The following is a 21,617-nucleotide window of genomic DNA, read 5'->3' as shown; positions in this document are numbered from 1 at the left end:
AGGGAACCTGGGGCTCTCTGCATGTGCAGATGCTCCATCATCTCCAGCTAGCATAGGCAACTGGAAGGTAAGATGTGAACTTTGAGACCTGTAGTTGTTCCAAGGGAAAAAAAAACAAGACTAAAGGACCACGATAAGCAACACAGTCAATCTTTATTGAAAACTGAAGTATTAATACATAACAATTCCTGTTACATAAACGTGCTTTTAAGAATTTAACTCTGAGCTCATCTACTCATTGGATTGCATAAAAATAAAAATGAATTTTACACAGTTGGCTCAGAATGAAATTGCCACTCCTATGTGTTGATGCAATAGTTCAATGCAGATATGATGCTTTAAACTGGTTCTGGAAGACAACATTGACCTAAACTTGGAAAAGTACCAATACAACTGCTTTAAGACAGTCTTCTTTAAAAAAAAAAAGTTATAAAAAAAGGAAACCTGTGTCTATTTCATAACAAACACTATTACTGGGGCCTCTTGCACCTGTTGCATGCACTCCCCCTTTTCACCCCACAAGGGCAGCCAATAATAGCACTACAATAAAATCCCACTAACAAATCCATTCTACTAAAAACAAGTCTGTACAGCAGCAAGCTAAATGAAACTTCCCCGGTTTGCTTGCTAAGTGCTCAAAAGTCACATCAGATTGGAAAAAACCACACAGATCATGTTGGGTAATTAGAGGTCAAACTATTTAGAATATTTTGATACACTAAGTTGGCTCCTGACACTGCGATACTCAAAATGTATTCCAAGTCACATTAGAAAGGGTCAGATGCCCCCCCTGCCTTCACTAGCCTGAAAAGGAAGTTCAAGAATCTTGATGGCTTGAGATATTAATGCAAAAACATGCTTATGTAGCTTTTCTCCCTTCCATTTCTATTGAAGACTTACAGCCTGACTAAAGAGATCCTTCACAGATGACTCAAGACACACATGCAGCTTCTTTGCCTGCACAACCTTCCTTCTCCACTTCAGAATGAAGGGGGTTATACAGGCTGAAAAAGTAGTATCTATACAGCACCACTCAAGTCAGTAAGCAAGGGGCTTGGAAAAAGCTCCATGTGCCCACACCCCTGGAGAAAACCCCCACAACCAAACTCTGGATCTGGGGCTTAGTATTTTACATGCACGGACAGAAATGGCATTTGTACTATTTGATGTATTCTAGCAGAGTTACCCAATAGAAAATGCTATGGTGAGCCTTCATAACTATCAGGAAATTAGTTAAAACCTCTATATGGATGCCGACTTCTTTCAGAAGCAGCCGCTAAATACCGTGTATTTACCTAACAGTGCCAACTCACCATTTTCATATAAGCAATTTAGATATTCTGCTTTGCGTAGAACAGTGTCATCCAATCTCTCTGCATTTTAATAAAACAAATTAAGCTAGCTTTACAATACTGTGCTCAACCAAGAGGAACACTGCTCATTTGATACACATAGGAGAAAGATTTGCCTAATCAATTCAAAATTCTATACAGAAATTAAGATCTGTGAAGATCAGCTGACATGGAATATCCCTATGCAAATACCGTTCCATAAAATTTAACCAGATTACAAGTGTTGCATTCTAAGTGGCTTTTCATTTACAGGAATTCAGCTGAAGTGAATCCCACCAAACAATATTTCCATTATAGCATCATGCTACCTTTCATGGTTACTTTATGAGCTTGTCAGAGTACTTGAACTTCTGTAGCCTTCAACAATATTTTAGTTACACATTTATAATCAGGATTAATAATTGAGGTTTAGTTTCCTGTCAGTAGGTTAGTGCTAAACACCACTGACTAAATCTACCAATTCTTAGGCAAATGATGTTTCCATAGAATGTGACTATTTTGCTATTTTGTTCTTCTTTTAAAAAGAGATACTTAGAACACTGTGTTATCTACCTTGGGAACGTCTCCTAAATGATACTTTGAACATTATTCAAAAACATAACTTTTGAAGTTTAAAAGCCCAGATCCTTTTGTTTTCTGTTATTGCTGTAATTTTTGATTACATTTAAGGCTGCGTTCATTTGAAAAAGCAGCTTGATTTGAGCCTTGTCTACACTGCATTAGCTCCCTTTATAACTTTCTGGGGAGCTCCAATGCAGCCACGTACTAAAAATTTCGAGGTTTTACCCCACCCACCCATGCGCACTCCCCCCCCCCCGCCCAGGAATTCTAAAACAGGGAATGGAACAAACAGCAGAAGAAAGAATTCCACAACACCTCCTGCTGCCTATAACCCACTTGAAGTACAAACTTTCAGTTTCATATTCATGCTTTTTATTATTTGCAACAATATACCAAGCTATATACACCCCCTCATCACTGTGCTTTTGGTTACTTCCCTATTGACTGTAATGGAGGCATGGAACTACCTCCCAAAAAAATGCCCTCTCCCTCCCTCCCACCCACAGATTAGAATTTCTGGAAGGTGCAGTATCTTTTGCAAAAAGTACTATTTCCCCCCCCTTGCAGATGAATCCCTAAACACAACTTAGAAAAAAGTGCTCAAGTGAGATCACCTAGAAAGCTGTTACTACTACTGTGTCCAAAAAAAGCAAGAGGAAGCATTCGGAAATCTGAAGCTTGAGGAGAATAAATTATAACTTGTCCTTACCATTCACAAAGTGCTGCATTAGCTGAAGAGAGTTCAGAGCATTTAAGAGACTGAAGGCAGCAGTGCCTCCATTTGTTTTCAACATGTCCCCAACAAAGCCGTATTTTCAATGCTCATATCTGTGGCAAGAAATGTTTTATTCTAAACTTGCTAAAATGGACATTTGCCCGCACTGGATGATCACTAGGTCTGTGGAGCACTTTGAAAATAAGAATTACAGATCAATTTCACAAATGGTATAGCTAAGCAGACTCGTCCAAAGCAGTACAGACTCCAAATGGTAGGGGTAGGATTCTGCTGTTGTTGTTCTCTGCATATGGGACTTTCTAAACTGCAACAAGTGCTCCAGATTAAAATTTAAATATCTTAATTTTTTGTTGTGCTAAAGGCATTTGGATCAAGGGGGCCATCTACAATGTGCTCCTTGGAAAATAAACTTTATAAAACCTTACGCTAAAACAAAAACATGAAGAGTGTCTATTATAAAACAAAGTTATCAAGGCCCTCACCTCTACAAGGAGATGTGGAACCCTCCTGCCCCAGGAAAATATAGGACGGCAGCATTAAAATCAGCATGCATACTACACAGAAGTAGCTGCCAAATGCGATTTAAAAACTGATCATCCCAAAATAAAGTACAGGGATACTCAATCTCACAATTAAAAAAAGAGAAGCTTTTTGAGTAGTCTACCAACACTATAACCTAACATACAAATACCAACTTTTAACGGAACATTTTATAACCACTTACAGCACAATTTGTTGTACGCTGGAAATACTGGGAAAATAATGTCCTGTTACTGTTTACCTAAATGGTGCCAATTTAAAGAAAGCCCTTGATTGCATTTAGCACTGAAACTAAACTAAAAATAAAATCTCATAATAATTTTGGTACACAAATGGGTTCCAAGACTAGCCCTATCTCCCCACGGAATTGACTTAGGAACTTTTATAAAAACTTAAAAGTCATAGGCAAGGAATTCAGGAGTCACTCGCTGCAATGAAACACTGCATCTGCTTTCTTAATTTACTGTCTTCTAAATGCAATTTAGGAAGCAATAAGGATATGATAGGAGATTATGCCAAAATACTAATTAATGTCTTTGTACTTGATCATTTTCTAATTCAGTACTCATTTTTGGAACTCTTCCATCATGACAACTCCTACCACACTTTGTTCATAATCTATGCTGCGAGGAAACCAAGCCAAGTAAAATATTTTCAAATGGCTTGTTTGCCTTTACCATATCTAACATGTAGTTGAATTCCTTCCTATTTACATTAGTACATTTTACAAAAGCAAACTGGTTGAAATTGAAATTTTTTTAGCTGACCAGGACTGGTAAGAAAAATTATCTTGGGGTGGGGTGGGGATTGGAACCAAAGGAAATCTGATTCTACCAGAAGTGCGGAAATTTCTTTTGGACATATCATTTAAAACTGTGATTTGATTTTTTTAAAGGAGGCAAGCCATTATGTAGATAGATTTTCCACCTAATATTCTAATGAAGTATACCTTGATGATTTATAGACAAGCTGCTTTTGCCACTGATAACCACACTTCCTGCAAAATTTCATTCTTGTCCTTAAGAATGTTTATGCAACACTGAATCTAACCCCCTCCCACTGGAAGAAAAAATGAAATGGAAAAAAAGGTATGCCTGGTAAACTGATTCTCTGCAAACTATGAACTAATTTTCCAGTCACTGAACTAGGAAAGGAAAATATCACTTAACAGTGCCCCCTTGAACTGGTGCCTTCATCAACTGAAAGTTGCTAATGTATATTATGTTTTTCTATGAAAAAAATCACTGTCACAATTCTACCTCTTAAGACCCTGCATACATTACAACAGTGCATTAGTGATACAAATTGTAAAATACTTTTCGGCTCCTTTGGATTTTGCATATGACATTTTTTTTTTTTTTGCATCAGTCACAGCAGGTAGATTGAGCAAGCTTTGTGTGTTCTTAGACATGCATTCAACTAGATATGATCAATAAATTTATACTCCCTTTAATCATTATAATGAGCTAAAAATTGCAAGACAGTCCACAAAACAGGATTTGCTTTAAGACTAACTGCTGGAGTTCCAAGATGTAAGATATGCAGCACTGGGAAATCTTCAGTGATGTGGAATTAGTGTTTAGCAAAGGATTGCAAGCATTCAGAAGAAATAAGTCCTGGTTGGAGGCATGAGGGCTTCAGCACCAACTTTTAAACCTCAGTTACTTGATTGCATATCTCCCATCTTCAAACCTACATTCAAAGAAGGGTAAGAAGGCAACTAAGTAAATGTCTGACCTCGTGTAACAAGATTCATGCAATGTCAAATATAGAAACAATTCAAATGTGGCACATAATAGTTACTTCTGCACTCAGACTCGCCTTGTTCCATATACTCACCAAGAATTGGCAGATTCATAGTTTCTGCTCAACAGAAAGATAGCCCTATTCTTCTGTCTGCCTCCTCAATCTAACCTAGCAGATTTCACTTTCAGAGCTCATCTATCCAACTTGTACTAGAAAGCCTAGAAACCCCATGACACAAGACAGCCAGATTCTGCAAATGGATCAGAATATTTCCAGCAGAGTAATCAGATCCTTGGTCAAAGAGATATATGTAAAATGTTAAAGCAAAAATCAACAGTAAATGCCCCATTTCAGGCAATTAACAGCTGCTCAAAGCTTTAAGATAGTCAGGAAAATTGAATGAGGGAGACCCTTCCATCAGGGAACTCCATGTGCTGCTGGATCATATTAATAGGCAGTGCAGATGTTAGCCAAAGCTAACTCTCATCAGTACTCTCCACTGAAGCCCACACAGTTCCGAATCCAAATGCCGAATTCAAAAATTTCTCTGCCAAGTATTCATCCAAGGAGCCCAAAGCACAAAAGCGACATAGGTGGGTCTTTAACCAGGTAAATAAATCTTGCTTCATTATATTTTTAAATTTCTTTTGTACAGAGTGAAAAACTATACATGGATATAAGACACTCTTCAGAAAGCCAAACCGCTGTGATTGTAAAACGTTCTTTCCCAGAAACAAGCAATGTTTAAGAACATATAACCAAGCCTGACATTTACAGGTGACACATACCAACGCACCTACTATCAAAAAGTTATAACTTATCCTGTGACTTGTGCTAGATCTCTAGCAAAGACGTTGTTATGATTGTTACAACCATGCCAGTACTTACACTGTGTGGTAATCACCACTGTGGGGGCACGTAGCTATAGGTTGGCGTTCCTGGGGCCCGATAGGTGGGCATTGTAACTGGGTGTGGGGCTACAGGAGTTGGGGAATGCGTTGTCAACAAGGTACCTGAGGAGCAAAGAATATTTTCATAATAATGTTGCTTTAATTTAGAAGTCAACATATTGATAAAAACTTACATAGGATTTAAAAGGAACATCGTTTTGCAAGCTTGTGGCCATGTGTCCCTTTTGCTCACCCCCCCCCCAATTTTGTAGCAAAAAAAAGGAGAGAAAGTTACACACCGAGAGGCAGGTATATCATCCTAGTTTGGGGCTGAGACAGCGTGTCTCATGAAGCTACTTCATGAGTTACATGGAACAGGAAAGGCTTTTAGGAGTTAGACTCTCCCACTCCCTGCCCCAAGTACACCTACAGCCTCTGAGCAGCTCTTCAGCTTGCAGTATTTCCCCACTGTATAAAAATGCTTCATATAAAATTTATCAGTAGAATTGGGTGACATGGTTCACAAGTCAAACTAAGCCAAATCATGGCTCTGAAGGAACACATGACTGTGTGAGATTTGAGAGAGGGGATCAAAGTCACTTTGTGCCTCCCCATTGCTCTGCTGGCTGTGACCATGGTTTGGTTTAGCATGTTGTCTAAACCTGGGATCACGGCTTAGCTCTCCTGGAGAGACCTTAAGCTGTGTAAACCATAGGGCAAACAGCTTGTGGTTAGTCTGTGGAAAGCTAAACCATGACCCCTGGTTCACAGAACACACTAAATCAAGCCATGACTCAGGGCAGTGCAGCAGCAGAATAACCAAGGAAGAGTAAAGTGGCCGCAATCTTTGCCCCGGAACCACCACACTAAGCGATGTGTGAACCAGGCCAAAGTCTCAAGTTAAAATCCAACCACCACTCAAGTGTATGGGCAGCAGATTTCAGACAATCAGAGTAGTTAATGCACATTAACTTGTGAAACTCAAGTGCTACAGGATGATTTGACTTCTAGTCCTAAGTGGCACTTTTTTGAAGTATTGGTATCAGTCATGGTAGCCAAGAAAGTTCAGATATACAATATCCACTTATCACAAGTTGCATGAGGATTTACATGCAATATCAAACTGGCCACACTGATTGCTATCAAGTGAGACTAATTACTGACCCTGGCCCAGAATGTAGTATAACAAAAATCTATTTACCTGCTGACATTGCCATTGTGGTCCCAGCCACCATTCCCATAGTGACACCATTTCCTCTGGGGGGCGGAATTGGTGCTGGGTACATAGTTGCTGGCATTCCATTGGGTTGCACAACTGTAGTGTGATGAATTACGTGGGGTGGTGCTGCATATAAAGGCTGTGTGTAATAAGTGCCTTGCTGTTGGAAAAAAATAGTTGGTTTAGTAAAATCCTTGCCACCACTGCATGCATCCTAAAAGGGCACACACAACTATTTCAGGAAAAATACCATTAAGTACAGACCACAGATATAAATTGGAGCGGTGAGGTGTGTGAGAGAGATCAAAGGCAGAAAATTACATCTCTTTCCTCCTCTGAAATTACAACTCAGGTGGGAGTTGGACCCCTGAAAAAACAAACAAACCCACAACACTTGCCTTGTTAATCTCTAATTGAACTGTCATTATTCTCACACCTGAAGTCTCACATTTTGTTTCCAAAAAGCAAGATCGCCTTTGTACTGAGATCCTGTAATTTTATCAGCTTAAATATTTGGGATAGTTTAATAAAGCAGGATTATCTTTCTTTTTTGCTTCGCCCTGCATGCCACAAGGCAGTAATTCAGAATCTAGACGTTTACCGTATTTTTCGCCCTATAGGGCGCACCGGCCCATAGGGCACACCTAGTTTTCAGGGGGGGAAATCAAGGAAAAATATATGACACCCCCCCCCCCCCGCAGCTCTAGGAGCAGCGGACAGGCTGCATGCAGCCTGTGCGCTACTCCAAGACCTTCTCCCTGCTTTTGTGGGAGGTGGCGGAATTCCCCCACCTCCCGGCAAAAGCCCACAGGAGCTGCGCTGCTGTAGAAAAGCCAGCAGAAGCCGTGCAGCCTTTAAAGAGCGCGCAGCTTCTGCTTGCTTTTGCGGGAGGTGGGGGAATTCCCCCATCCCCCGCAAAAGCCCACAGGAGGGAGAAGGGACTGACTCGGCCAGTCAGTCCCTTCTCCCTCCTTGGGGAAAAGCCACCAAGTGCGGCACACTCTTTAAATAGTGTGCGGCTCCTGTGGGCTTTTCGACCCAGCTTGTGGGGCTGGCGGTGGGGGTAAGCGCTGCTTCCCCCACCGCCAGCCCCAAAGCCAGGTCGGGGAGCAGCGCTAAGGCGTCGCGCGCCTTCCCGCTGCCCCCCGAGCTTGTGGGGCTGGCAGTGGGAGGAAGCGCTGCTTTCCCCCACTGCCAGCCTCAAAGAGCACTCTCTCCTGGCTTCAGCGAAAGCAACGCGAAGCCTCCGGAGCACAGGCTACGGAGGCTTCGCATTGCTATCGCTGAAGCCAAGGAGCCTGCATTCGCCCCATAGGACGCACACACATTTCCCCTTCATTTTTGGAGGGGAAAAAGTGCGTCCTATAGGGCGAAAAATACGGTATGTCTATTTGTATTTGCAACTATTTCTCTTAAGAGAAAACAAGCATTTTAAAGATGGAGTTCATTCACAAGTTTCTATGCATGTTTATATTTACCAAAACAATAACATCACCACTTATTTCCAAGAATGTCAATGCTCAGAAAAATGAGATATTCCCACAAGTACAGTAACCTAACAAGAGTAATGTAAAGCAAGAGCAACCAAAGTCAAAACTTTCTGCACAACACACTGATTCTACAGAAAATACTAACAGAGTAGAGAAGGATAGCATTCTGGGCTGTTACAGAATTAATGCAAACAGTAAATCTATACTTTTTACCTGTGCATATGGATTCTGCTGTGGATAGGCACTTCGAACCGGATACACTGCAGTCTGATAGGGGTTGGGTGATGAAGAATAGGGAGGCACTGCACCACTGGTAGGTGAACAGGAGACTTTATATGGTGTGCCTGGTGTATAACCTATAAACAGAGAAAACCAAATGTAATCTTTTTGCTGAGCTTTAATCAGATTTATTTAACACACCTGGGCACAAATGTAAGCCTTCCATTAAGCCATTTGAATGCACATACATGCTTTCATAATTTCTAACAATGAAGCAGATTAATAAACCACAAGAATTAGTAACATCCATTAAATTTTCTAGTGAAATAGAATCTGCTACCACACACAATTTAATAATCAAAAACAACAACAACAGAATATCAAAGAGTGGTACAGGTATTAAGGTTGGTCAATAAAGTACTTGGGTTTTAGGTAAAGCACAACAGTTAGGTAAAGTTAGGTAAAGCACAACAGAAATGTTGTACTTTATTTACCAGATTAAAAATAATAATACGAGGCAGCAAATATTTATAACTTTGGAATACTCTGCCAATAGATTTAGCTGGCCTCCTTCTGTTTCAGCTTTTAAATAGGTGCTGAAAACTTTTCTGTTCTGTCAGGCTTATGAGGGCAATTAAAAAAACATCTTTCCACAATAGTTAGCCAATTTTGGATTTTTTTTTTGTATGGTTTTATGTATAGTTATAAACCACTCTTATTAATTTATTTTACAAATAGAAGTATATATACTTATAACCAAATAAATAAAACAAAACAAGTGTATTCACTTTGCAAAACTGATTGTGGTTGAAGTTAGATTACAGAATCCATTCTGGAGTGTTTTTATACAGATTTCTGATACCCATGATGCATAGCACTATTTTAATATAGCCGCCATGTACCTAGCTGGAAGCATCGTGATATTTCCACTAAGTTCTGTGCTTCAGGGGTGGCAGGGGGGTGGGGAGATATAGGGGAAACGAATAACACTCATCTTGTAATAATCTCTTACAATAACTTTCTTTAGATCTTGGAATACAAATACACACAGAGAGAAAAACAATAATCCTGGATCCAGAACAGATCTGAAGCTGGTTGCTAAAACCCCCGGGGGTGGGGGCAAGGTATTCAAGAGGATGGTGCCTAATTCTAAAATTGGGTAGGATGTGGAGCTGGAAGGACAAGGCACAATGATTAAAAAATGGAGGGATGCCCCGCACAGTGAGGGGACCTTGGTTCAAACAACCCTTGACCACCTTTTGCTCCAGCAACCAAGAAAAATAATGGCTATATAGTGCACCTTCCTTCTCCACCCCACACCCAGCAACAACAATCAGGAATACTGTGCACTGTCAAACAGTCCATTACCCAATAGGTTGTAGCAGTATCCCCACATGCAGGGAATACCAAGGAAAGAATACACAGTGCCACCAGGAAGCACCCGTTGTGCAAACCCCAGTAAACTCTGTGATGCACGCAGAAGGGAACATGGAGTACATGTTGGCGAATACCCAACACTCCTCTCCATCTTACTGCCAAAAACTTATGACTCATTTATCTTCACAGGATAAGAGCAAAAGACAAAAAGCAGAACAAACAAAATGCAGATAGTGTTCCATTGCAACTCCCTACATTGGATGATAAGGTTTAGTCTTAACTTCCTCAATATTTGAATAACCAATAGCAAGCGCCAAGGAGACTACCCATGTGAGAGTGGGAACTAGACTGAAGAACATCAACTGGAAGAGTACACAGGAGGCAGAACCCTCTCTTGCACGTTCACCCTCTAATGAGCACCTAGTCACAGAACCCTACTGCAGGCAATACCCAATATTTACCATCCCCATGTCTCTCAACAGGGAACCAGGTTGCCTTTGACACACAGAGGGAAGAAATCATAGAATCATAGAATTGAAGGGACCCCAAGGGCCATCTAGTCCAACCTCCTGCAATGCAGGAAACTCAACTAAAGCATCCATGACAGATGGCCATTTAACATCATATTCCAACCCACAGCGTCATGCCTCCCAGAATCAAGGCCTATAATGGGAAACGGGAGCACTGGAATTGTCCTAATTAACTCTCACAGATATCATGTTCCTTTCCAGAGTACACGACAGACAAATGCCATGGATGCAACAGTACCTAGCATGGAGATGGGGAAAGATGAACCTGCTTCCTCTGTCTGTCACACTCCTCTTTCAAACATAGCAACAACAGAAAGTCTGGCTACTCAGTTTCTTTGTTTCAGAAATCCTCTGCAGATGTCAAAAAATATCACCATTCCCATCCAATGCTTTATATGGTTGACTTCAACATGTCTGCATACATACCTGTTTGGAATGTAGGATTTGCTGCAGGGTACATATTTGGAGAATAGGCAGGAGCAGCAGCTGCATAGCCCATTGGGAATCCAGCTAAGAGAAAACAGTTGAAAATTACTTTCAGAAATATCTCCAATGATCTACTTGTATTGTTTTCCAAGCTTACAACTAATTAAAATAAGGCGAACATGACTTCTTTCAATTGTATCTCAGTGATGTAATCAAGCCCATGATTAATATTGTGAGGCTTCAGGCTATCAACCAGGGGCATCCAATGTCGTGCCCTCCAGATGCTGTTAGACTCTAAACCCCTCCAGCCCTAGCCAGCTGTAAAGCTACAGGACATGTCTAATCATGGCCATCTAACCCCTATGCTTCCAGGCGAACTGCACAAATATAAAAAACTGCTTCAGTCAGCCAAAAAGAGGTTGAAATTATACAGTGCAATGTAGCCACTTTTCTGAGGAGATCTTCATAGAATAGGCATTAACAATAAACCAAATGTATTATATAGTACAGGGGTCAGCAACCTTTTTCAGCCGTGGGCTAGTCCACCATCCCTCAAACCATTTGGTGGGCCAGACTATTTTTTGGGGTGGGGGTGGGGGAATGAACAAATTCCTGTGCCCCACAAATAACCCCGAGATACAGTGGTACCCCGCAAGACGAACGCCTCGCGAGACGAAAAACTCGCAAAACGAAAGGTTTTTTCGTTTTCGAGTTGCCTCGCAAGACGAATTTCCCTATGGGCTTGCTTCGCAAAACGAAGCTTGCCCCGGGGACAGCGGGTCTTCTCTTTTGAAGCAAGGGGCTGCGGGGAGATAGCGATCTCCCTGCAGCCCCTTGCTGCAAAAGACGTCCGGGGGAAGCGGGGAAGAAGCGCTTCGCTTCCCGCTTCCCCCGGACCTCTTCTGAAGCAAGGGGCTGCAGGGAGATCGCTATCTCCCCCCAGCCCCTTGCTGCAAAAGACGTCCGGGGGAAGCGGGGAAGCGAAGCGCTTCTTCCCCGCTTCCCCCGGACCTCTTCTGAAGCAAGGGGCTGCAGGGAGATCGCTATCTCCCCCCAGCCCCTTGCTGCAAAAGACGTCCGGGGGAAGCGGGGAAGCGAAGCGCTTCTTCCCCGCTTCCCCCGGACCTCTTCTGAAGCAAGGGGCTGCAGGGAGATCGCTATCTCCCCCCAGCCCCTTGCTGCAAAAGACGTCCGGGGGAAGCGGGGAAGCGAAGCGCTTCTTCCCCGCTTCCCCCGGACGTTTTTTGCAGCAAGGGGCTGGGGGGAGATCGCTTCTCCCGGTGCTCCGAAGCCGGGCGGGGGGCAGGGGACACCTCCCGCCGCCGCGGGGACACCTTTTGAAGGCAGGCGGGGGGGGGGGGAGCAAAGACTTTCGCCCCCCGCCCGCCTTCAGAAGAGGTCCAGGACCTCTTCTGAAGGCGGGCGGGGGGCAAAAGTCTTTGTCCCCCCTGCCTGCCTTCCCAGGGGCTTTTAAATCGCCCCGGACAGCGGAGAAGTCCTCCGCTGTCTGGGGCGATTTTAAAATGCCACCCGCCAGCATTTTAAGATCACCCGGACAGCGGAGAAGTCCTCCGCTGTCCCGGGGTTTTTTAAAAATGCTGGGGGTGGGAAGAAAAGCCCTTGTCCCCCCCCCCCAGCCTTCAGAAGAGGTCCGGGGACAGACCTTCAGGTCTGAAGGCGGTTTCCCTAGGAACGCATTAATTGATTTTCAATGCATTCCTATGGGAAACCGTGCATCGCAAGACGAAAAAACCGCAAGACGAAGAGACTTGCGGAACTAATTAATTTCGTCTTGCGAGGCACCACTGTACATTTTAAATAAGAGGACACATTCTACTCATGTAAAAACACCAGGCAGCCCTTACAAATAACCCAGAGATGCATTTTAAATAAAAGGACACATTCTACTCATGTAAAAACATGCTGGTTCCTGGACCGTCCGCGGGCCGGATTGAGAAGACAATTGAGCCGCATCTGGCCCCTGGGCCTACCCCTGATATAGCCACATATGAAATGGCTATGGCTCTATTTCATTATGTTTGTTGTCCATGCATCAGGAAGTTGTGGTCAGGTGTGGATGCCAGCCAGATGCATAGGCTACAGAATGGCAGGTGTCTATCCTTAATCTATACTTTGCAAAGCCACCCCAACTCTCTAGAATTTTTTTTAAAAAATAATCTCTGCATTGTTATACGCAACTACTTGTGCATTCTGCTAATTCCAAAGTCCAATTAACTGTCTTTTATATGCTAGAGGATGAGGACTGTAAAGCACTCCCATCCACGTAATAAACAGTAAATGGTAAATGCTAGGACCTTCAATATTACTACCACCCAGTATAGCACTTTTCCTATGTATTCAGAGAACTGTTTTTAAGATTACAAAGTAGCACTGATACTAGGGACTCTTGTGGTTTGTAGGAGCCTATGTGTGTAAGCGAGAAATTCAGCAACAGGTCCTTAAACCCTGCTTCTGGGTGCAGGAGTCTTTTGCTTTATGACTCATTTTTGTGGACAAACCTTTAACTGATGTATGCTCTCTGTTTTGTAGTTTCATATTTAATATGAGTCACTTCAGGAATTCTTTGTGGAAAGCAACACACAGGTAAATAAAAAAATAAAAAAGCTCTAAATAATATTAAAGTCACCCCTAATATTCTCACTCTCAACTACTTTTTAAAATAGGGAGATATTTTAATGAGTTATAAAATAATAATTTATAATAGCATTTGAATGTATATTTTCAATGGTATGGACAGCCTGAAATGAGACAACAGCAACAGTAGACTATTTTGGCTAACTAAGCACTTCTACACGGAGAAACAAAGGATGAAAAGAACAATGCTTGAAAGACACGCACTGGCAGAAAAAGACGTTAGGGACACAGGAAGCTACTGGGCCAGATCAGTGGCCCAACTAGCTCAGTAATGTCAACACTGACCTAGCAGCAATTCTGCAGGGTTTCAGGCAGGGAATCTTTCCCAGCTCTACCAGGATCAATCCTAGGACCATATGAATAGAAAGCAAATGCTCTGCCACTGAGCTATGGCCCTTCCTGTGTTCTCTTATCTGCAGTTAGTTACACGACAAAGGTTAAGCCTGCATCCAAAGCATTTTTCTATTTGTACGTATTCTTTTCAAAATAAAAAGCAAGTCCAAAACAGGCCGGGTTCAGACATCATGAAAAACCAAATTGTGGCCTTAGCCTGAATGCTAATCCCCGCAACAACCCTGTGAGGTACATTAAGAGGCTGTGACTGGCCCAAGGTCATCCAGTGAGCTTCATGACTGAGTGGGGATTTGAACCCTGATCTCTTAGGTCCTAGCCAAACATTCTAACCACTGCACCACACTGGCTTCCTAGAGTACTTCTGCTATGGAACAGCTATATAAATTAAGTAGGTAAATAAATAAATATTGCAAAAGCAAAATGTCACTTGGAGAAGGGTCTGAAGTATTTCCCTTGGAGCTTGAACTTGTTTTATTCTGGATCGCTTTATCTGATGTTTCAATGTGTTGTAAACCGCTTTGAGATTTTTTCTTTAAAATATGAATGGTATAGAAGTGAAATTAATAATAATAATAATAATAATCAAACTGCATGAAACAGTAAGTTGTTTATATGTTGCCATATAAGAAAGGTTAGTTTAAGCTAAAACAGTTAGAAACCAGCAATTTAAACTAATGTTCAAATCACCTGCAGCTTTCAGAAATGCAGAGGTAGGAAAAAATGTCTCCCCAAACCCAAACACTATACATGGTCCTTCCCATTCCTTGTGGCCTCAAAAGGGCAGAAACTATCAGCACAGCTCTCTGCCTAGACATAGGTTTACACTGCAGGCATTGTACATTCCCTTGACCTTCTAGATTCTGGTAGATGGTACAGTCTAAGAGCAATCCTCTGTTTGTGGTGGCCCTTACAGCCAAATAAAATGCCTCTGTGGTACTGACATGACATGACAACACTCGGTCCACTTTTCTCTCTGAAGCTATTTGTGCAGTTCAGGCTATATGTGAAGTTTGTCACTCGGGAACTTACTTGGGAGTAACTGCTACTACTCTACACCAATGCATCCTGAAGTTAGGTTTACTACAATGTCCAGTTTGATTAATAGACAGCACCCAGGTAATACATTTAAGAGATTCAGTTACATACCTGGATAACCAATTCCTTTGGCATTTGCATAGGGAACCCCAGATGATCCAGGACTATAAACAGGATTCATGATTTCGGAAACTATAGGGGGGAAAGCATTTGTATAGAAAAAGAATAGGGAGTCTTAGTCATCAATGTTCAACTAAAATGTGAAGCAGTAGGAATCCAATATTATCAACTACATTTTCATTATTCTGGCATGTGCTTGCCACAAAGTCCCTCTTAATAAGTTCTTTATTTTAATTGTGCAACTAAGATTTTGTTAACATATATGGCTATATGTACCTTTCATGATATCTGGGCATGTATTACATGAGATGCAATAAAACTGTCAACAGTTGTTACTGCTATCTAAAAAAAGAACCATTTCTCAAGAGTGGTCTTTAATTTATAACAGGTAGACAAAATGGCACACCTCAAATGGTGTAATCCCAAACACATTTATTCACTCAGTAGCACAAAAGGTTAATGACACTTGCTCTCCTTTTAAGTATGCTTGGGACTGCAGTCTAAAGCACTGTGTTGTTGTTGTTTAGTCGTTTAGTCGTGTCCGACTCTTCGTGACCCCATGGACCAGAGCACGCCAGGCACTTCTGTCCTCCACTGCCTCCCGCAGTTTGATCAAACTCATGCTAGTAGATGAGCACAATTGACAGAGATGAGACAAGCAGTTTTTGACACTACATTTTGAAGTGTGGTTCATAGTCTGGTTTTACTTTTGAAAAAAAGATGTCCCATATAAAGAAGGTGTCTGCCAAGAGTAAAAAGAAGCCCCACTGTGACCTATGGGGCTTACTCATTACAGCATGCTTAGGATTCCATCCTTAAGTCACCCAAGACTTGTCTTGCCATCATGTGAAATACATAATGCAACTATCTGGGAGAAATTGAGTTTTCAGCAGGATGGCTGATTGGCTAGGAAAGTGTCTGGGAACTCTATGTACAGTATGTCGCCTGCAGTTCCATGATGGGGAAAAAATGTGGACTATAAATGTACTAAACAAATAAGCAAAACATACTGCTAGTTTGGCTTCTTGGTGTTCAGTCAAGAAGTAGAGCACAACAAATATAAGGTGAGACACCGGTGGCATCACCTACCACGATGTGTGAGTGTGTTCAAGCATAGTTTAAGTCAGGGTTCAGTATTATGAGAACAAGCCTCTGGCCTGAGTACTTTCCCGCTCCTCTTGCATGAGGACAAGAAGGTGACCACAAGCCTCCACTTCCATTTTAGATTAACTGCAGTTTGGTGCCCCATGAGAAACAAACTATGATTAATCTCAGTGACAGGTGAAACAGCGCAAGTGGAAAGGTTTTCTCAACCATCCATGTAATTGAAATCAATACACACTACAGCATATAAGATCAAGCTTACACATTTCATTTTGGAAACGAAGCTATGTCCCCCAGACTACTTATGGGTAATAGTTCATAAATTTCATGAACTATGGCTTAAAGTTAATGATGGGTTGTCAATATATGCATGACAACAGCAAGCTATGATAGGGCGTTTGTACTTTTAAAATTTGTGTAAAGAAGAAATTGAGGCAGCTGCCGTTTCTTTCACCCCTTCATGACAAACTATCCTTGCCAAAATTCCACTTCTTTATAAGTAAGTATCCCTGTTCTCAGTCACATATGGCAACTAGAGAGAGAAAAGCCCAATTTTCGTGTATGCTTAAAGAACCACGTTATGGCCTGTGTTGCAAGCAATTATTGAAAGCCGATTCTAGGTTTGAAATGATTGGAGGTTACAGTTGTAGAACACTGATCACAATACTCAAGGGTGCAAATATGAGGGATGTGTAAGCACCTTAACTGTGTCTTCATTTTCAACTCAAGACCTTTCAGAACTGAATCACTGGAGTGCTTTTCACACTTTTCAGAGTACTTACAGAGCAATTTAGCTCTTCTGGATTGCAGACATCTTATGTTATTAGTCTACTGATATCAACAGAACCTACTTTCCTTCAGTGCACTTAAGACTGGGGCATAAGGGAAACAGCATCAAATATAATAATTTTACATTGCAAAATGCTGGTTAAAGTTGTGTCTGGCCCTAGCCTTTTTTGAAAGACCAGAATGTACACCATTTGAATCATAATCAAAAATATTCATTTAAACTAACCTAGTGATAATAGTTTACAGAACAGAATTACAAAGAAGCATTGTACCTCCATAATTCTGAAGAAAATTATAGAAAAGTGGGTCAATGATGATTCTTCCACAGCTTGAGGCCTTAAATGCAAGATTATTCTTATAATGTTCCTTTCTATATCAGCAAGAAATCAATCTTAAGTGTGCAGCACTAAGGCTCTGGAACTCTCTACTTATTAACACCAGGCAGGTACCTTCACTGTGCTGACACCTGATAAAAACTTATTTGTTTAGGAAAGTGTACTCAATTTATTTTTTAAAAAATGTATACTTGCTGATGTTATTTTTAAATAAACATTTTAGTTATTCTACTTTATGTAAACTGCTTAAAGATGTTTATCTTTTGATTAAGTGGTCTATAAATTATGTTTAATACATAGATTAGAAAACAAGGAAACTGACCTCTAGCGCAGGGGTCTGCAACCTTTAAGACAAAAAGAGCCACTTGGACCCGTTTCCGAAGAAAAACAACAACTGGGAGCCACAAAACCATTGCGACATTTAAAGCATGCGCACCGCTGCCCTCCGATCTGACAGCGGGCGGGAAGGTGACGTTGGGACGGTGCATGACTAACGCACGCACTGCCCCCATGCAACATCACAGCCAGTACAGCGCCCGCCACAGTGGGGAGTGTTGGGGCACACAATGCGCCTCCTCCCCTCGCTAGTATCCGCCCCGGAGCCGCGGCAAAGGTGTAAAAGAGCCACATGCGGCTCCGGAGCCGCGGGTTGCAGACCCCTGCTCTAGTGTATAAATACCACTTCTGCCAATAATCCTCCTACAACATTTTGATGAAATTAGTAGTGAAACTGGGTAGGATAAACTGAGCTAAGATGAAGCTGTCTGATGAACAAAAAGCATGCGTATATGTGTAAAAAAATTTCTAGACTCTTTTTGGCCTGAAGGGTGAACTGCATGTATCCCACAGATAACAGTGTTTGAGAAGTTCTGCTGTTTTATGAGCTTCAAACTTTTATAACATTTACAATTATAGGCTTCTCTAAAAAGATTATATCTGAGAAGACAGAAAGTCTAGTCAAATTAGTAGGGTGCTACTATCAACATCTTACATTTTTATAATTGTTTAAATCCTCCTCATGTCTTTGCAAAAAATAAGCAACCTAAAGAATAAAATGTATGCGTTTAGGTGTTAGAAGAACATATGTCGTTAAAAGTTATGTGGGTACCCTGAAAACCCAAGACAAAACTAGAGTGGCAGTAGGTCTTGAAAGATGGGGAAAGTTATAGGGAAGAAACATTAGTTAAAAGAATTTCAAAACTTGACTTTCAGGACACAATGACATTCACAATGCAGTGTACAAAGTTTCTCAGTGGAAACATAACGTATGAAACCATCATATTAAAGCCACATTACATTATCTGTTTAAAACAAACAATACCAATTAATTTAAAATACAGAATGAAATAAAAATGGCCAAGTTTTCTCTTTAAAAGTTTCAATAATCAGGCCACAAGTATTTTCTGAGCAAGGTAATTCCACAAATATGTGGCCACCATCAAGAATCTGGTCCTTGGTATTAATCATTACTTCTTTTATTGACAAGATAGAGAGCAGGGCCTCAGAAGATGGTCTTAAGGCCTAAGTTGGCTGTCAACTGCAGGTGGGTTCTGGTTCCAAATCAGATAACCTGGTTCCTAATCAGGCCAAAATCAAGAAAATCAGGTTGACTGCTCCGCTGACCACAAAACTAAAAACAGTAATATTCTGCTGCCTAGAAGTTGGAACTGAATGCAAATGGCCAGAGAATTGACAAAAAGAAAAACTGTAGCAGAAACAGCTGGAAAGGGTATAGTCATAGTGAAGAACAACTAACAGAAACAAACGAGTTACTGATCAGGGTTATGACAATGACAAGCTAAATTGTAATGTAAGGCATTTGGTTTATTCAAGCATGATATAGATGGCACAAATATAGAAAAAGAAAAGCTCAAATACCAGATGTGAGGACACTTTAATTGTCTGCCTGTTAGCTTGTATTCAAAAAACAAAGCAAACTCAAATCTATCCCTTTCTGAGTAAGGTTAAAATCAAGGCAGCACACATGGCAGCAATGTTTCTCCATTACTATATGGTTTAAATCCTAGAGATTAGATTAAGATGAGCAGACAAGAGCCAAATATTGTTATTAAGGAAACTCTCAAACCACACTTGATAATAATTAAAACAGACAACACAAACATATTCTTTGGCTTACAATGTCATTAAAAACTATTTTAAACAAGTGCTACCAGTCTACTGCAAATCAGTCTAAAAGGCATTCAAGTGCTGTATTTTTATTATAGAGATAACTATAGAGCAAGTTGGATTAAAAAATTAAGGAAAACATGATGAGGGTATCATTATGTATATTCTGTATTTGATTTTTGGACTTACAGCCATTTCAAGGATGATCTGCCTTATCTGTGCACATATGAAACCTGAATTGGTATACCCAAATATGGAAACTAAGGTCCAACAGATATTTAAAGGATCCAGTTTAAGGAACATGGCTGCTAAGACAAGACTTGGACCTGCTTTAAACAAGTTAGCCAGTGACATATTGCAAGGACACTTGAACCTCTTTGGCAAACTGCTCCGAAACATACATAGCAAGTTTCACAATGTATATAACATATGCCTAAAATGAAGTGATGGGCAGCCCAATCCTGCATGTTTATTTGGAAGCAATAAGTGGCACCATAGGGTGGTAAGAAAATAGCTGTGCAATCTGGTCCACATGTCTATGTTAAAAAGCCATCAACAGCTTTCAGTGGAAGCTACCTCCATGTCAGCGTGCACAGACAGGCCTGCTGCCATTAAATACGCGAGACCCACGAAGCCCACCCACGTTATTCAAGACTGAGCCTTGAAAGACACAGCCGGTAGGTATAACGGGCGCGATCGTCTCTCTCAGCGACCGCCTCCAATAAGCGCAAACCGGTTTAAATCCTAAAACGCCGTTTTCTTTGTCACCGCGGAGCGTCGGGGAAAAGTAAGCGGCCCAAGAAAATCCAGGGCAATTGGGCAGATCCTTTTCTGTGCAAGAGACGCAGCCGCCCCCGCTCCTAAAGCTAGGCCGAGAAAAGCCTTTAAAGTGACCTCTCCGCCTCCCCCCCTCCCGGCACAAAATAAGAGGGAGAAAGACTGGGGAGAGTTAAGGCGCCCGCAAAGCATCGCCGTTCAGCAGCACGGCTAGGTGCAAAAAGGGAAAGGAGAAGGAAGGGGGGGGGGAATGTGCGGAGAAACGAAAGCGGCTGATCGCCCCCGGAAAACGCGACGAGCAGAGCTGCTGCAGGTCGCCCGCGGGCGCGGAGTCTGCGGCCCCGGCCTTGCATCCCTCGCCCGGGGCCTTGCAAGGGAACTGACTGCAGCGCCGCCGGGGAGCGACTAGGCCAGCCGAGGGGAGGGAGCCCGCCGGGCAGCTGTTCTGGCCGCGGCCCCGAAAGGCTGCAGAGGCCGGGAGCTGCAGGTACGAGGACGGCCGACCACCTCGGCCTCCCCTCAGGGCAGGGGCTGCAGGGGGGGGGGGCGCCCGCTCCTTCGCTTACCAGACTGCGGCGCTTCGTCGCGGCCCCGGCCCGGCTGTCGCTCTCTCGCTCTCGGGGCCTGAGGCGGGAGGGTGCCGAGCCTGGGCGGGGTGTGTGTATGTGTGTGAGTGCCGCCTGGAGCTGCCGCTACCACAACTACGAGCCCTTCCTGGCTGCGCCTTCCCGTCTCTCTCTCGCTCTCTCTCTCTCTTCCAGAGAACTGCGCAGCAACCTAGCGGCCCAAAACGTCACATCCGCCCGTCGGCTGGGTGCAGAGGATGGACGGCGGTGGCGGCGACGAGAGCCGCGCGCGCCTGAAGCCCCCCAAAGCGAGCAGAAAGCCGCTGTCACGTGCGGGGGGAGAAAGGCTCCTTCGCTGCTGCGGCTCCCTGTCACGTGGTCGGAGGAGCCGTCGCGCTCTGATGTTCTCCCCCCTCCCGCCCCCTCAGACTGCAAAAGAAGCAAAGGAGTCGACGGCTGTTGTTTTTTTAATTGCTATTTGTTTAGGTGGCCTCAGGGCTGGTCACGTGTAGGAGGCTTTCTCAGGGTCATTTGCACCTGTAAGGCACATGCTCAATATTGTCTTGGACTATCAGAGCGGGAGTGGAGAAGAGAGGAAGCTGCTTATCCCGAGGCAGGCTGATGGCTTATCTAGCTCGGTGTTGTCTGCACTGACTGGCAGCGTTTGTC

General features: G+C 42.6%; 1 protein-coding gene across 1 annotated transcript; it reads right to left on the bottom strand.

Annotated features, from left to right (window-relative positions):
• Nucleotides 1-136: 136 nt before the first annotated feature.
• Nucleotides 137-21,141, bottom strand: FAM168B (family with sequence similarity 168 member B). The gene is made up of 7 exons (XM_082225327.1): nucleotides 20,949-21,141; nucleotides 15,242-15,322; nucleotides 11,087-11,170; nucleotides 8,748-8,890; nucleotides 7,027-7,204; nucleotides 5,824-5,948; nucleotides 137-4,881 (listed from the first exon to the last, which is right to left on the bottom strand). Exons 2-6 carry the CDS (start codon nucleotides 15,309-15,311, stop codon nucleotides 5,836-5,838), a joined length of 588 nt encoding a protein of 195 aa, XP_082081453.1. The 5' UTR covers nucleotides 15,312-15,322; nucleotides 20,949-21,141; the 3' UTR covers nucleotides 137-4,881; nucleotides 5,824-5,835.
• Nucleotides 21,142-21,617: the final 476 nt, after the last annotated feature.

Source organism: Podarcis vaucheri, assembly GCF_965113315.1.
Source record: "Podarcis vaucheri genome assembly, chromosome: 5".
Classification (NCBI taxonomy): domain Eukaryota; kingdom Metazoa; phylum Chordata; class Lepidosauria; order Squamata; family Lacertidae; genus Podarcis; species Podarcis vaucheri.
The sequence above is the reverse complement of the archived record's forward strand: the minus strand, read 5'-3'. Positions and strand labels throughout refer to the sequence as shown.

What these genes read in the sequence shown, in the direction of transcription:
- FAM168B (XM_082225327.1), bottom strand. Translation starts at nt 15,311, where the DNA reads ATGAATCCTGTTTATAGTCCTGGATCATCTGGGGTTCCCTATGCAAAT. An exon ending in AAATCCTACATTCCAAACAG is followed by an intron (nt 8,891 to 11,086) that starts GTATGTATGCAG and finishes CTCTGTTTATAG; the next exon opens with GTTATACACCAGGCACACCA. An exon ending in AGCAGAATCCATATGCACAG is followed by an intron (nt 7,205 to 8,747) that starts GTAAAAAGTATA and finishes TTTTTCCAACAG; the next exon opens with CAAGGCACTTATTACACACA.